The 15,000-nt window shown below is 42.1% G+C and overlaps 1 protein-coding gene across 1 annotated transcript in view; it reads left to right on the top strand.

Moving 5' to 3' along the window:
• Positions 1-1,223, top strand: part of LOC143296084 (uncharacterized) — a 93,095-nt gene extending 91,872 nt beyond the window's left edge. Inside the window, exon 16 of the mRNA XM_076607841.1 lies at positions 997-1,223. Within this exon, the coding sequence (XP_076463956.1) occupies positions 997-1,023 (27 nt within the window). The 3' untranslated portion in view covers positions 1,024-1,223. The remainder of the gene's footprint in view (positions 1-996) is intronic.
• The last annotated feature ends 13,777 nt before the right edge of the window (positions 1,224-15,000 follow it).

The following is a 15,000-nucleotide window of genomic DNA, read 5'->3' as shown; positions in this document are numbered from 1 at the left end:
ATGGGTTTGGGTACGTGTGGACAATTGAAACAGAAGCAGGTCTTGAACTCACTGGACATAACATATTATTGGAACATCACACCAGACTGCTGTATTGATGGTTTTGATCACACACACACACACACACACACACACACACACACACACATATATATATATATATATATATATATATATATATATATACACCCCACACCACACACAGACACACCCCTTTGAGAGTGCTCACTAACTGTGCAGCATCGTTCGCAAATACACTCAGGTCAAAATATTCAATGGTCTAATTACAAACGACACTGTTTTGGAGATTCCTGTCAAATCTGACGTTCTTATCTGTCACTAACATGCTTTCCTTAATCCTCCCAGCACTGGCAATGCGCATTCAACATAGCCAGTCAAACCAGCTATATAAACTGTGTCAAAGTTCAAGTCCTACTTCTTACTCCCTTTGATATCATAATTTTGAGCGCACGTTTGTGATGTGAACTTGCTCGGCAGTGGTGCGCGAAGAGAAGAAAGAGTGCGGAAACAGCTGGAAATAGCTGATGTGTGACTGGTTCTTGGAAATGGATATTCATAAAGGTACCAGAACGAGGTAAAAGCAGACGTTAAGTTGTGAAATATGTGTGGTGAGAACGCTTCGAAGTTGAGGCGGTACACAAACCGTTCGTCAGTTACACGGTGTTCGCAGTTGGGCCTATCTGCCCCATGTCCAGCAGTTTGGTTTTCGTTTGTGGTGTGTGATATGACAAGACATGTTTATTTGTGTTATACTGTTTCCGTTCTTCTTTGCTTTTGTTTGGTTTTTGTTTTCATTTGCTTTGGTTCCGATTATGTTTTGTGTTTAGTTTTGATACATTTCGGACAAATTTTAGTCCTGTTGTAATTCCTTTCTTCTTTTTTTTTCTTCCTTTCTTTTCCTTTTTTTGTTTTGCTTTTTTTGTTGTTGTTTTGTTTCATTCTCATTTGATTTGGTGGAGGCTGCATTTGTTACAGAGGCGGACAGGGGTACCACGTGACTGACATGGCGGCCATTCGTGTGTCACTGCATGTATCACAGCTCGTAGCGTAGCCATCTCTCTTAGCTGTAGTTATCTTTCCTGTCGTTTCGGTCATTCTCTTCGGTTGATAACGGCTTCTCAACGGAGTCTGTTCCAGGGTTTATCGGTATTCGGTGAAATAAAGAAATGTTCCCTATCTCCTCTCAGTTTCAATAAAATTGGTTATCTAACACATTTTTTTTTGTTGCTTTTTATTTTTTATTTTTTAGTGTAGCCTTTATCCGTTTGTTTATTATCTCACCCCATCCCCAGCCCATTCGTTCTTCTTATCATTATTGTAAAAAAAAAAAAAAAAAAGGAAAAAAAGGTTCTTTAAAACCTCTGTGTCATCATCAAGTGTTCACGTCACTTTTAGTATCCATATCAAACCAAAGTATCCATATCAAATCAAAAGTATCCATATCAAATCATGTTCGCGTCTTTGTTTCTAATTCTAAAACGAGAAAGAGAGCTTCAGAGGCAACACATCATGCAGTGGCACACGGAAGGTATATTGAAATCAGCCCCAGGCCGCGATTTTGATATGTCTTTCATGTGTGTTCCTTTGTGTTGCCTCTGCAGCCCTGCCTTCTCCACCGGACGCGGGGTCGGGAGGGGCGACTCTTGTTTCTTATAGGGTCTGTCCGGCAGATCGTGCGGCTGAAGGGCCAGGTGGTCGTGTTGTGGGTGTGAGAATTGTGTACTTGTTGCGTTGCTGAAACTCTGTGTCAACCCGCAAAGTTCTTCAACCCTACGGTGGCCCTCACAACTGGGCCATTTTCTTAGTTGAGAGCAGGCCGAAAGACAGTGAGGAAAAGATACGAATGCAAACATAAACGGCAGTCATTCAACACACCAACGCACTGGAAGTTCAAACGTTATACTTTATATGCACACAAAAACTTAAAGATGATGGATGGTGATTATAACAAATGTCTGCCGTCTGTGCAACCACAGAATGGGCGAAGATTATTATGATATGGTGATGTATCGTCTGTGCAACCACAGAATGGGCGAAGATTATTATGATATGGTGATGTATCGTCTGTGTAACCACAGAATGTTATCCTCTAAGTCACTGTCCCCTTAGCACTGGCTGGCTATTATCTTTCTAATCACTGGGTGTGACAAAACGAAACAAGTTACTACAACGTCACGTAACTTTTGGTGGACATCCTCCACCCATACACAACACAACCCGCGTCATTCCTGGGGTCTCCTCCACTGCCAGCCTCCAGCCCGAGGCTCCAACCATTCACCGCGCCGACCTCTCCAAGCAGAAGGGAGAGCAGAAGCCAAGAATCTCGGCACCGGAAACCGGAAACAGAAACCGAAACCTGCGGAATACGCAAGTTGACTTGTCCGTTTGTACATTTTGAATGGTTTGAAGCGCAGCACGTTCACTAAAAAACGCAATCTCATTTTTTCCACACTCATCCTGAGGGAGAAAGGCCTTTCGATCTTCGTACTTCCCAGATTGGCCAGAAATACTCGACAGAAGATGCTTGGCCAGAAATACTCGACAGAAGATGCTTGGCCAGAAATACTCGACAGAAGATGCTTGGCCAGAAATACTCGACAGAAGATGCTTGGCCAGAAATACTTGACAGAAGATGCTTGGCCAGAAATACTCGACAGAAGATGCTTGGCCAGAAATACTCGACTGAAGATGCTTGGCCAGAAATACTTGACAGAAGATGCTTGGCCAGAAATACTCGACAGAAGATGCTTGGCCAGAAATACTTGACAGAGGATGCTTGGCCAGAAATACTCGACAGAAGATGCTTGGCCAGAAATACTTGACAGAAGATACTTGGCCAGAAATACTTGACAGAAGATGCTTGGCCAGAAATACTCGACTGAAGATAGTTGGCCAGAAATACTTGACAGAAGATACTTGGCAAAAAGTACTCGACAGAAGATGCTTGGCCAGAAATACTCGACTGAAGATGCTTGGCCAGAAATACTTGACAGAAGATACTTGGCCATAAATACTCGACAGAAGATGCTTGGCCAGAAATACTCGACAGAAGATGCTTGGCCAGAAATACTTGACAGAAGATGCTTGGCCAGAAATACTCGACTGAAGATGCTTGGCCAGAAATACTTGACAGAAGATGCTTGGCCAGAAATACTCTACAGAAGATGCTAAATACTCGACAGAAAATGCTTGGCCAAAAATACTCGACTGAAGATGTTTGGCCAGAAATACTTGACAGAAGATACTTGGCCAGAAATACTTGACAGAAGATACTTGGGGAAAAAATACTCGACAGAAGATGCTTGGCCAGAAATACTCGACAGAAGATGCTGCTTGGCCAGAAATACTCTACAGAAGATGCTTGGCCAGAAATACTTGACAGAAGATGCTTGGCCAGAAATACTCGACAGAAGATGCTTGGCCAGAAATACTTGACAGAAGATGCTTGGCCAGAAATACTTGACAGAAGATGCTTGGCCAGAAATACTCGACAGAAGATGCTTGGCCAGAAATACTCGACAGAAGATGCTTGGCCAGAAATACTTGACAGAAGATACTTGGCCAGAAATACTTGACAGAAGATACTTGGCAAAAAATACTCGACAGAAGATACTTGGCCAGAAATACTCGACAGAAGATGCTTGGCCAGAAATACTTGACAGAAGATGCTTGGCCAGAAATACTCGACAGTTTATTTTACGCCCATGTCGGTCCTAAAGAGCAACTCACATGAGCGTCATCATCGCCTCGCTAGCGACAAGATTCTTCTTTTGTTCAGCATCATGTAACGAACGATACGCCATCGGATTGTGAAGTGAATCTACTGCGAGCGTCATGCTTATCGACACAAGCGACAAGTCTTTTGCATCCCCATAGATTGTATAAAAAAAAGAGAGAAAAAAGACAAAACAAAACAAAAACGCGGCCATCGGATTATGAAGTGAATCTGCTACGACTGTCATGCTTGTCGACACAAGCGACAGTTCTTTTGCATCCTCGTAGATTATGTATAAAAACAACAACAAAAAACAACCCAGCAAAACAAAACAAAAACAAAACCGGCTTCCGACTCTGGAAAAAAACAAGCGCACTAGGCAGTACGTTAAAAAACAACAACAACAACAATATAAAACAACCCCAACAATAAATAGATACATGAATAAATACATGAATACATAAATAGATAAATAAATTAATTAATTAAAGTAACACGCCGTGTGAAAATCGCGACGCGGGTGACGTGTGCGCTGACCTTGTTTATTGCACACAGAAAAAAAAATATATATATATTTCCTGCCCAAATTTGCACTGCCGTTTCAATGATGTTACTCCCGTGCGGATCATTATATTATCGTCCAGAAAGAAGACCACACACCCTCGTTAATTGGAGCAGTGGTATAATGGTCTGATTCGTGGGAAGCCAGGCTCTTTGGTTTGAACCAATCAATAATAATGTCATAAACTTGTACCCCCTCCCTTACCACTCTCATTGAGTGGCAGACTAAGTGCTAGACTTTTAGAACCCCTTGACTGCCGTAGGATATAGCACTTACGTCCTTAGTGACATCACTGTTGATGTCATCAAAAGAAGGGAAAATGTGTTTAGAAGGCTGAAAATTCATATATTTTGATCTAGAGTGGTATATCTCCAGACCATTTTCTCGTCATTTTTTCTTTTTTTTTTGGCTGATTGTTCTGGATATTGATTCATGACCGGGAACATAACATTTCTTTCTACTGTTGTTTTTTCTCTCCTTGCATACAAGGGGTTAAGTGAATGGTACTTTATTTGTTTTTTGTATTTGTATTACTCTTTTTTGTCACAACAGATTTCTCTGTGTTTAATCCTGCCTGCTTTCCCCACGGAGAGCGCGTCGCCACACGGACAGCGCAAACCCCTTTTTTTTCTTTTATTGTGTATTTGTTTTTTCCTGCTTGCAAACCTATTTGTTTTCCTATCCAAGTGGATTTTTCTACAGAATTTTGCAAGGGACAACCCTTTTGTTGCTGCGGGTTCTTTTACGTGCGCTAAATGCATGCTACACACATGGGACCTCGGTTTATCGTCTCATCCGAATAACTAGCGTCCAGACCACCACTCAACGTCCAGTGCAGGAGGAGAAAATACTGGCGGCTGCCGGTGTGATTCCAGACAGTGGGCTCAGATTCTCTAGCTTCCTAGGCGGACGCGTTTCCTCTAGGCCAACACTCCAATAACTAGAATGAGCATACTGAATACTAAATTATCAAATATTCGATACACTTGGAAATGATATCGTGAGCATCTGCGAGACGAAACAGATAAGGTAAAGTGGACGTAATAAGAATGACAACAAGAACAATAGCAACAGCCACGAGTTGCCAAAATCATGTTGCAAAACTTATGGATGACCAGAAAAAAACAATAAGCAACTCGAAGCCAGACATCTGTAAGACGTCATCAAAACTTAAAGAACAGAAAATTGTCCCATCATTTGGAAAACACACATACAAAAATACAGAAACACACACACATATGAAAATGATAATAAAATAGGGGGGATATATGAGGATCGAGATCGCATTCTATCAACAACAAAAAGAGGTTGAGGGACACACGCACACACACACACACACACACACACACACACACACACACACACACACACAACCGATTTAGACGAACGAAATGATACGATAAACCAACAGGCTAGTTTTATCTGCTCGGTTTCTTATCCAAATTTGATTTTACATGCTTGATGTCTTCTTTGTACGCGTGCGTGCGCGCGTGTGTGTACCTGTGTGTGTGTGTTTGTGTGTGCGCGCGCGCGCGCGTGTGTGTATGTGTCGCTGTGTCTGTCTGTCTGTATGTGTGCGTGCGTGTATGTGTGTGTGTGCGTGCGTGCGTGCGAGTGTGTGTGTGTGTGTGCGTGTGTGTGTGTGTGTGCTTCCGCCTCAGCAGCAGCTCATGCCCAGAGCTGAGCCATTGAAGACTGCTATGGGCTCACGTTGTGGGAAGACCAGTATAGGGCGACACAGCCGTTACACAGTGTCATGGCCGGTAACTTTTGCACGATCAGCACTGCAGATATCTGTATCTCTCGGGCCTGACTGACGGCCATGGTGTCAGTGGTGTTGAAAAAAAGGAAGCGTAGAGCACAACCAACTCTATAGTCAAATGCAAGGAACAGCAACAATAATAATAATGATACTAGTTATATACCGCTGAAACTTGTGCAGAGACAAATCTAAGCGCTTTCACACCAGTCATTTACACGCATGCATAACTCTAAAACTGAAGATAAGGAAGAGGCAGGGGAAGGAGGCTATCTTGAGAAGAGGTGGGTTTTAAGGCCAGACTTGAAAGAGCTGAGTGCGGAGACCTGACCAAGCGAAAGAGGAAGTTCATTCCAAATGCAAGGTCCAGAGACAAATAAAGAACGGCGTGAATAGTGCGTTTGTGTCAGTTTGTGTGCTCTGTCCATAATTTCTTTTTTAATTTCTTTTAATTTGACTGCGGACAAGAAATAGAATGTCATGCTATCTTTCAACCACAACCTCATCTTCCGGCGACGAACCGGAAACGACCCAATCAAATCTTCCGGAACCGGATGCTGAACGAAATAAATGAAATAAAACATTCACAATCCAGAATTATAGTTTAACCCCGGAAGATAGTCTATGATTAGTATGGGTGGAAAGGATTTTTTCCTTTACGATTTATCCAAATAAAAATTGACAAAGTAAATCGAGATAAAATGGATTAATTTTAATATATCACGGACGTACACACACACACACACACACACACACACAAGGACGCACAGACAACTGAAACACATGGTTATTACGTAGACTCACGTTGTGTATAAACAAACACACACGTGAGCCTTTTCCCCAACTCCTACGCATACCACCCCACCACCCCGCCTCCATCTACCCCCCACCCCCACCCCCCAAAAGATAATTTTAAAAAATCTGGTAAATAGCCCTCCTTACTTAGTGGACACGACAGACGAATCATTTCACCAGTTGATGGTGACATCGTGTGCGTTTGGGAACGGTCTTTGATGGTTACTTTGGTGGTGGTAGCGGTGGTGGTGGTGGTGGTAGTGGTGGTTTTGGAAGTGGTGGTGGTGGTAGTGGTGGTTTTGGAAGTGCTGGTGGTGGTAGTGGGGCTGGTAGTAATGGAGTAATGATGATGGTGGTGGTGGTGGTGAGAGTAGTGGTGGTGGTGACAGGAGTGGTGGTGGCAGTGGTGGTGATGGTGCTGGTGGTGGTGGCGATAGCGGTGGTTGTGGTTGTGATTTTTGTGGCAATGGTCTGGCTGTTTCTGCGTTTGCCTCTGTCTTTTTTTTTGTCCATCTGCCTTCATCTGTGTGTGTGTGTGTGTGTGTGTGTGTGTGTGTGTGTGTGTGTGTGTATGTGTGTGTGTGTGTGTGTGTGTGTGTGTGTGTTAGTGTGTGTGTGTGCATGCGTGTGTGTGTGTGTGTGTGTGTGTGTGCGTGCGCGTGTGTCTTTGTTCGCGCTCACGTATCAATGTGTTTGTGTATGTGTGTGTATGTACGCGAACGTTTTCGTACATTGTCGTGTAGTAGTAGTAATAGTAGTAGTAGTAGTAATGATAATAAAGATCGTCAATTCCAACTCATGTGCATTCAAATGTTTCTTAAACAATCAATCATGATGGATTTTTCAGTACTTGTTCTTTTTTCTTCCTTCCTTCCTTTGAATGATGAATGACATAGATACTAATATAACACCTATCCTCGGTCTTAGACCAAGCTCTAAACGCTTTACAAACTCGGGGTCATTTGCACAACAGGCTGTCTACCTGGGTAGAGCCTACAGACGGTTGCCATTGAGCGCTCATCGTTCGTTTCCTGTGTTATAAAATCAAATTTCAGGCACGTACACATAAACACTCAGACAGACATGTAACAGTTTACGTGTATGGTTGTTTTGCTTATCTACCCCGCCATGTAGGCAGCCATACTCCGTTTTCGGGATGTGTGCATGCTGGATCTGTTCTTGTTTCCATAACCCACCGAACGGTGACATGGATTACAAGATCTTTTAACGTGCGTATATGATCTTCTGCGTGCGTATACACACGAAGGGGTTTCAGACACAAGCAGGTCTGCACGTAAGTTAAACTGGGAGATCGGAAAAATCTCCACCCTTTACCCACCAGGCGCCGTTTCCGAGAGTCGAACTCGGGACCCTCAGATTGAAAGTCCAACGCTTTGACCACTTGGCTGTTTTGTTCGTGAATGTTCTTTCTTTGCCTCCATTCTTTTCTTCGATCTTTCTTTTCTTCTCTTCTTCTTGGCAAACATGTTTTCTTGTGGTCCATTATTCACGCAACTTAATGTTGTTGTTTTTTTCTTTTTTTTCCCTAAAGAACCAGACTTCCTTTGATATCCAGGGGTTGACACCATCAGAGACTTACGGAATCAAGGTAAGATTGTATTGTGTTGTGTTTTGTTGTGCCGTGCCGTGCCGTACCTTGTCGTGTCGTGTCGTGTCGTGTTGTGCTGTTCTGTGTTGTGCATTGTCGTGTCGTGTTGTGCTGTGCTGTGCTGTGCATTGTCGTGTCGTGTCATGTCCTGCCGTGTCGTGTCGTGTTGTGTTGTGTTGTAGTGCATTGTGTTGTATCGTATCGTATCGTATTGTATTATAATGCATTGCATTGTATTGTATTACTTTTTATCACAACAGAATCACTGTGTCAAATCCGGGCTATGTAGAGTGTGAGAAGAGAACAGACAAACTATCATACTCACATTCTAATTTTATAATGGACAGTGACAGATATTCGGGATATAGAACCGATAAAACTTTTTTTTTTGTTTTGGTTGAAACATGAAGTGTACTGTTTCCGGGTTGCAATAACGCTAACACGATTGAACCTAATGCCACGGAACAAACAATCTGTTCAGTTATGTATTACACAGTGAGACCTGTCCATCTGTGACCAGAACAGCAGAGGAGGCAGCTGCTATGCTAACCATCTAGGCTAGACTTTGATTGTAGTGGAGAGAGTCTCGCCCAAAGTTACATCCCCACTCTCTCGGCCAAGAGGGTTTGTAGGACAGTCGGCGTTGGATGGTTCCGCAAAGGCCAGTAACTAGCCCCCGCAAGGCTGCAGCACAAGGAGCCAATACAAATCTTTACCTCGTAGTTTGAGAGTCTGTCATATCTCTTCACAAAAGACTAAGCTGAAAATCGAATTCCTATTGCAGTGGAGAGCCTTCATGAAACAGGGGTGAAAAAAAATGCATTAAGAATGAATGTCATTTCATTAGTACTGTGTGTGTATGAAAATCTCAGGACAACATTTCTGCAGAGTTCAGGTTGTCATCCACTGAGCATTATTCTTCGAGGAAACGGTACACATGACAAATGTCTTCAAATGTGTTTTTCATGCTGCGAAGAAAAGCAAACTTGTGACTAAATACATATCTGTGTTGCTTGAAATGACAGGCGCATAGCCAAAGTTTGCTTGAAACATAGTCAAGGCTTTGTCAGAATATGTTTTCTGTGTAAAGAACTAAAAATAAATAAAATAAAATAAAAAAAATAAAAAAATAAAAATGCGGATGTGCATTGAAACTAAGACGTTAGATACGTTTGTCAGTTGCTTCACCCCCACCCCCAACCCCCCACCCCTGCCCCTACACACCTTATCTTCCCACACTGCTTCCGACAGACCCTTCCTCCCATCCTACATGTTTGGAATTATGGCCTACGGCCGATGTTCATTAAAACATTCTCTCTGTCTCTGTGTGTGTGTCTCTTTGTCTCTCTCTGTCTGTCTGTCTGTCTGTCTCCCTGTCTTTGTGGCTCTCTCTCTCTGTATCTGTCTCTGTCTCCCTCTCTGTCTGTGTCTGTGTCTGTCTGTCTCCCTCTCTGTCATTGTGTCTCTGTCTCTGTATGTATGTCTGTCTCCCTCCCTCTGTGTGTGTCTGTCTCTGTCTGTCTGTCTCCCCCCCTCTCTCTGTCTCTCTCTGTATCTGTCTCTGTCTGTCTGTCTCTCCCCTCTCTCTGTGTCTCTCTCTGTCTCTGTCTGTCTGTCTGTCTCCCTCTCTATCTGTGTCTCTGTCTCTGTCTGTCTGTCTCCCTCTCTCTCTCTGTCTCTGTTTGCCTCCCCCCCCTCTCTCTCTGTGTTTCTCTCTCTGTGTCTCTGTCTGTCTGTCTCCCTCTCTTTTCTCTCTGTGTTTGCTCGCTTGTCTTAGTTTTTGTCCCTTTTATTTCAAAGGTGTGTCATTTCATAGACGTTTAGACATAAAGATATTCTTGATTCACACAGTTAGTACACAGTGGAATGATGGCCTAGAGGTAACGCGTCCGTCTAGGAAGCGAGAAAATCTGAGCGCGCTGGTTCGAATCACGGCTCAGCCGCCGACATTTTCTCTCCTCCACTAGATCTTGAGTGGTGGTCTAGACGCTAGTTATTCGGATGAGACGATAAACCGAGGTCCCGTGTTCAGCATGCACTTAGCGCATGTAAAAGAACCCACGGCAACAAAAGGGTTGTCCCTGGCGAAATTCTGTAGAAAAATCCACTTCGATAGGAAAAACAAATAAAATTGCACACAGGAAAAAATACAAAAAAAAGAAAAAGAAAAAAAAAGGGTGGCGCAATAGTGTAGCGACGCGCTCTCCCTGGGGAGAGCAGCCCGAATTTCACACAGAGAAATCTGTTGTGATAAAAAGAGAAATACAAATACTAATACATTATTGTCCCACTCTCCCTCTTTCTTCTAGCCCCTCTCTCTCCCCCTCTGTCTATCTATCTATCTATCTATCCATTAAGTCATTCGGATTGATTGATTGATTGATGTGGATACTTATATAGCGCCTATCCTCGGTCAGTGACCAAGCTCTAAGCGCTTTACATACACGGGGACATTTGCACCACAGGCTGCCTACCTGGGTAGAGCCGACTAATGGCTGCCACTGGGCGCTCATCATTCGTTTCATGTGTCATTCAATCAGATTTCAGACGCACACACATACACACTCAGACAGACATGTAACATTTTACGTGTATGACCGGTTTTTTTTTTTGTTTTGTTTTTATTTACCCCGCCATGTAGGCAGCCATACTCCTTTTTCGGGGGTGTGCATGCTGGGTATATTCTTGTTTCCATAACCCACCGAACGCTGACATGGATTACAGGATCTTTAACGTGCGTATTTGATCTTCTGCGTGCGCATACACACGAAGGGGGTTCAGGCACTAGCAGGTCTGCACATATGTGATGATAAACTGGGGATCCGTGTAGAGCACGCACATGGCGCACTGGGGGGGGAAAAAAAAAAGGTATCGAGACTATTGTCCTCTGGCAAAATTTGTGCAGAAGAATTTAATCCACTCCGATAAGTACACACACATATATTAATATGCATTCACTCAAGTCCAGTACTAAGCGCCTTTGGGGTTAAGCGTGTGGCTCAGGCATCTTATCTACCTAGCATAATTTATGTTATGTGGTGTTGCGTATAGTTATGGATTTGACCGGACACAGTGACGCCTTCTTGGGAAAAAAAAAGATAAAACAAGAGAGGCAAGGCCTTCAAGACTCACTTGTGATACACTTAAAAAAAAAAAAAAAAAAAAAAATCCAAGCTTTTTATGTATTGAGTATAATTTCAAAATGTAATGTTTAAGATGAGAAAGATCAGTTTAAAGCAAATGAAGTCCCCTAGCATTAATTACAGAGTAATTTCCCCCTTCTTTTTTTTACTATCTGCACCAAAACGTTTGCAAAAATAAATAAAACTTCCATGCTTAGCAAAACGAAGTTCCTGTTTGAACAAAAAATGATAATAATGACTGCTGTTGTTGTTGGGTCAGAATATCAGATCAAAGTGCCAAGTTTAGAGAATACAAAAAAATATAAATATAACAGTAAATGCAGTTTGCATATAATTAGGCTTCTTTTTTTCTTCTTTTTTTTTTTTGTGCCCATCCCAGAGGTACAATATTGTTTTAAACAAGATGTCTGGAAAGAACTGAATTTTTTCCTATTTTTATGCCAAATTTGGTGTCAACTGACAAAGTATTTGCAGAGAAAATGTCAATGTTAAAGTTTACCACGGACACACACACACACACACACACACACACACACACACACAGAGACAACCGAACACCAGGTTAAAACATAGACTCACTATCTATCTGTGTCGTGTGGTTGCATGGCGAGTGCAGATGCTGGTGCTGTATAACGGGGAAGATGCTGAAGACATCACGGAGGACACGTGGAAGAAGACCCGTACCCACGTGTTTCTCGTGCCAGCTTCCCCCGACGACAGTGGCAAGTGCAGATGTTCTGGTTCTCTGTCTGTCTGTCTGCGTGCGTGCGTGTGTGTGTGTTTGTGCGTGTGTGTGTGTGTGTGTGTGTGTGTGTGTGTGTGTGTGTGTGTGTGTGTGTGTGTGTGTGTGCGCGAGAAACTCTCTCCGTCTCTGTCTCATTTTCTCTCTCTCTAACATACAATATATATATATATATATATATATATATATATATATATATATATAGATACACACACACACACATATATATATATATATATATACAAATATACACACTCACATACACACACACGCATATATATATATATATATATATATATATGTGTGTGTGTGTGTGTGTGTGTGTGTGTGTGTGGATCTCTCTCTCTTTCTCTCTCTCTCTTCCCATGTATGTATATATATATATATATATATATATATATATATATATTTATTTATTTATTTCATAAACCTTGCTTATCTTTTACCCTCATTGTAGAAGGTGTCTTGCTGTGTAGTCTTTTATGTCTCTCTCACTCAGTCACAAGACCAATGCATACCCAATTGGCATACTTTTGAGATGTTGTGGCAAACAGGTTGTGTTGTTGTATCGTGGACAGATAATCGTATATGCATCTTCCTGTTGGCTCGCTTGTTCTCTCTCTCTCTTCCTCTCTCTCCCCCCCTCTCTCTGTCTGTCTGTATTGTAATTGTATTGTATTTCTCTATTTATTTTGTCACAACAGATTTCTCTGTATAGAATTCTTTACACATGGGTAAAAATATAGTGGAACTAGACCTTCCGTTTACAGTAACAAAGAAAATTAAGATACTTATAACAAATAAGAGACATGATTCACCCCAATGAAAACAGACTGCTATCACTTGTTCAGGATTTAATCGGACAACACAGATCTAATACGTTGTTCCAGTACAATGCTTTTGTGAACTCCAACCCCAGACAGTGGATCGAGTGGATCCAGGCAGGCGAAATAGAAACAGGCACACGGTCTTGTGAAGCCAGGCTGTTTAACTCTCTGCTCCTCTACACAGACTCCTCGGATGTCCAGTGGGTGTCTGAATGACCCAGCCTTTAGCTTCTGTTGCCAGAATTGTGGTATTCTTTGTCAACATTCACCTCTTCAGTATAAGAGCCTTCCGCTTGCAATATTTTGATGATGGTAATTGGGGTGAAACGCTGTTAACGTTGTCTCTTTCGCCGTTCGTATGGAGACAGTTAACGGAAAGCCAAAGCAAATACGGGAACTCTTGCATGCATGCAAAGAAACTACCATCCCAACTGCCTCCTTTTTTTGGAAGAGAAAATTAGACATTAATACTGACAAATTAACTTGGTCTAAAGCAAAGGACATTACCAAAGAAACAAGGCTTAGAGTATTACATTGGAAAATATTACACAATATCTATCCCACTAACATCTTGCTAAATAAAATGAAAGTAAAATAAACTAACAAATGCTCATAGCGTTACGATACTGTTGACTTTATTGAACGCTTCTTTTGTGAGTGTCCAACTGTGTGTCGTTTTTGGAAATTAGTTGAGAAGAAAATATTTGCAGAAACAAACTTCAACGTAAAATTATCAAACATAGATATACTATTTGGCATCGATAATCCTAATATTTCCAGTTAGCATGATAAGTATATCAATTATCTTATATTAATTGGTAAAATGTGTATCAGCATTAAAAAAAACCCAAAAAAACCCAATCAGCTCCTCTTCAGCTTATTTTCGAGAAGGAGCTTGCTATCAGAAACAGGTTACAATGAAGTCGATTTAATGAATGTTTGATGTAATGTTATTGTTTGAAAGCTGTTTTCCGTGGGGGAAAAGCGGAGTATCGAGGAAGAATTAGTAAATAAGATGCGCACACATTACTCAACTCACACCAGAACATTAACAAACCCAGACATATGCACACACAATTTGAAATACTAAAACGGCAACAACAAAAAGTGTCCATCTATAGCAAACACAGACAGACAGAAGTGTGAAAGGGCCGTGAGAGAGCAGCAGGGGAAGAAATACCCCGCTTCAAAAGGAAGTGCACTCATTCCCCCAGTCCCTCTTCACAATCATCACGACCATGCACACATCCAGACTGGCCGTGTATGTATGTGTTGTTGTTGGGTTTTTTTTTCCCGCCATTGTTGAATAAAATGGCTTTTAAAAAAAGAAGAAAAAAAAGTCCATCTCTCAAAAAAAAAAAAAAAAAAAAAAAAAAAAAATCGGGCTGCTTTCCCTAGGCAGTGCGCGTCACTACACTGAGAGCGCATCCCCCACCTCCACCCCCCCCCCCATCACTCCACTTATCTCAGTCAGTCTGTCTGTCTGTCTGTCTCTATATCTATCTCTCTCTCTCACCTGCGCGTTTTCATTCTTTCACAGCCTAACCCTTGCTTTGTTGTGGCATGATTATTATATCGTTGTCTTATTCAACACACAACTAAGGGCAGTGAATGCTTTTGGTGGTGGTGGTGGTGTTTTTTATTTCTTTTTTTTCCGTATTTTCCCCCCCGACTGCTACTCCCACCCCCTCCATCCGTTTCGACCCCCACCCTCACCCCAGACACCCTCCCCTCACCCATTTGTTGTGATGTACGATTTAATGACTAACACTTTTCGTTCTATGACAGGTTCGTCAGTAGGGTAATTGCTTGGACTGTTGTTTTGCA

This window comes from Babylonia areolata, chromosome 21 (genome assembly GCF_041734735.1).
Source record: "Babylonia areolata isolate BAREFJ2019XMU chromosome 21, ASM4173473v1, whole genome shotgun sequence".
Classification (NCBI taxonomy): domain Eukaryota; kingdom Metazoa; phylum Mollusca; class Gastropoda; order Neogastropoda; family Buccinidae; genus Babylonia; species Babylonia areolata.
Note: the sequence above shows the minus strand (reverse complement) of the source record. Positions and strands in the feature narration are given on the sequence as shown.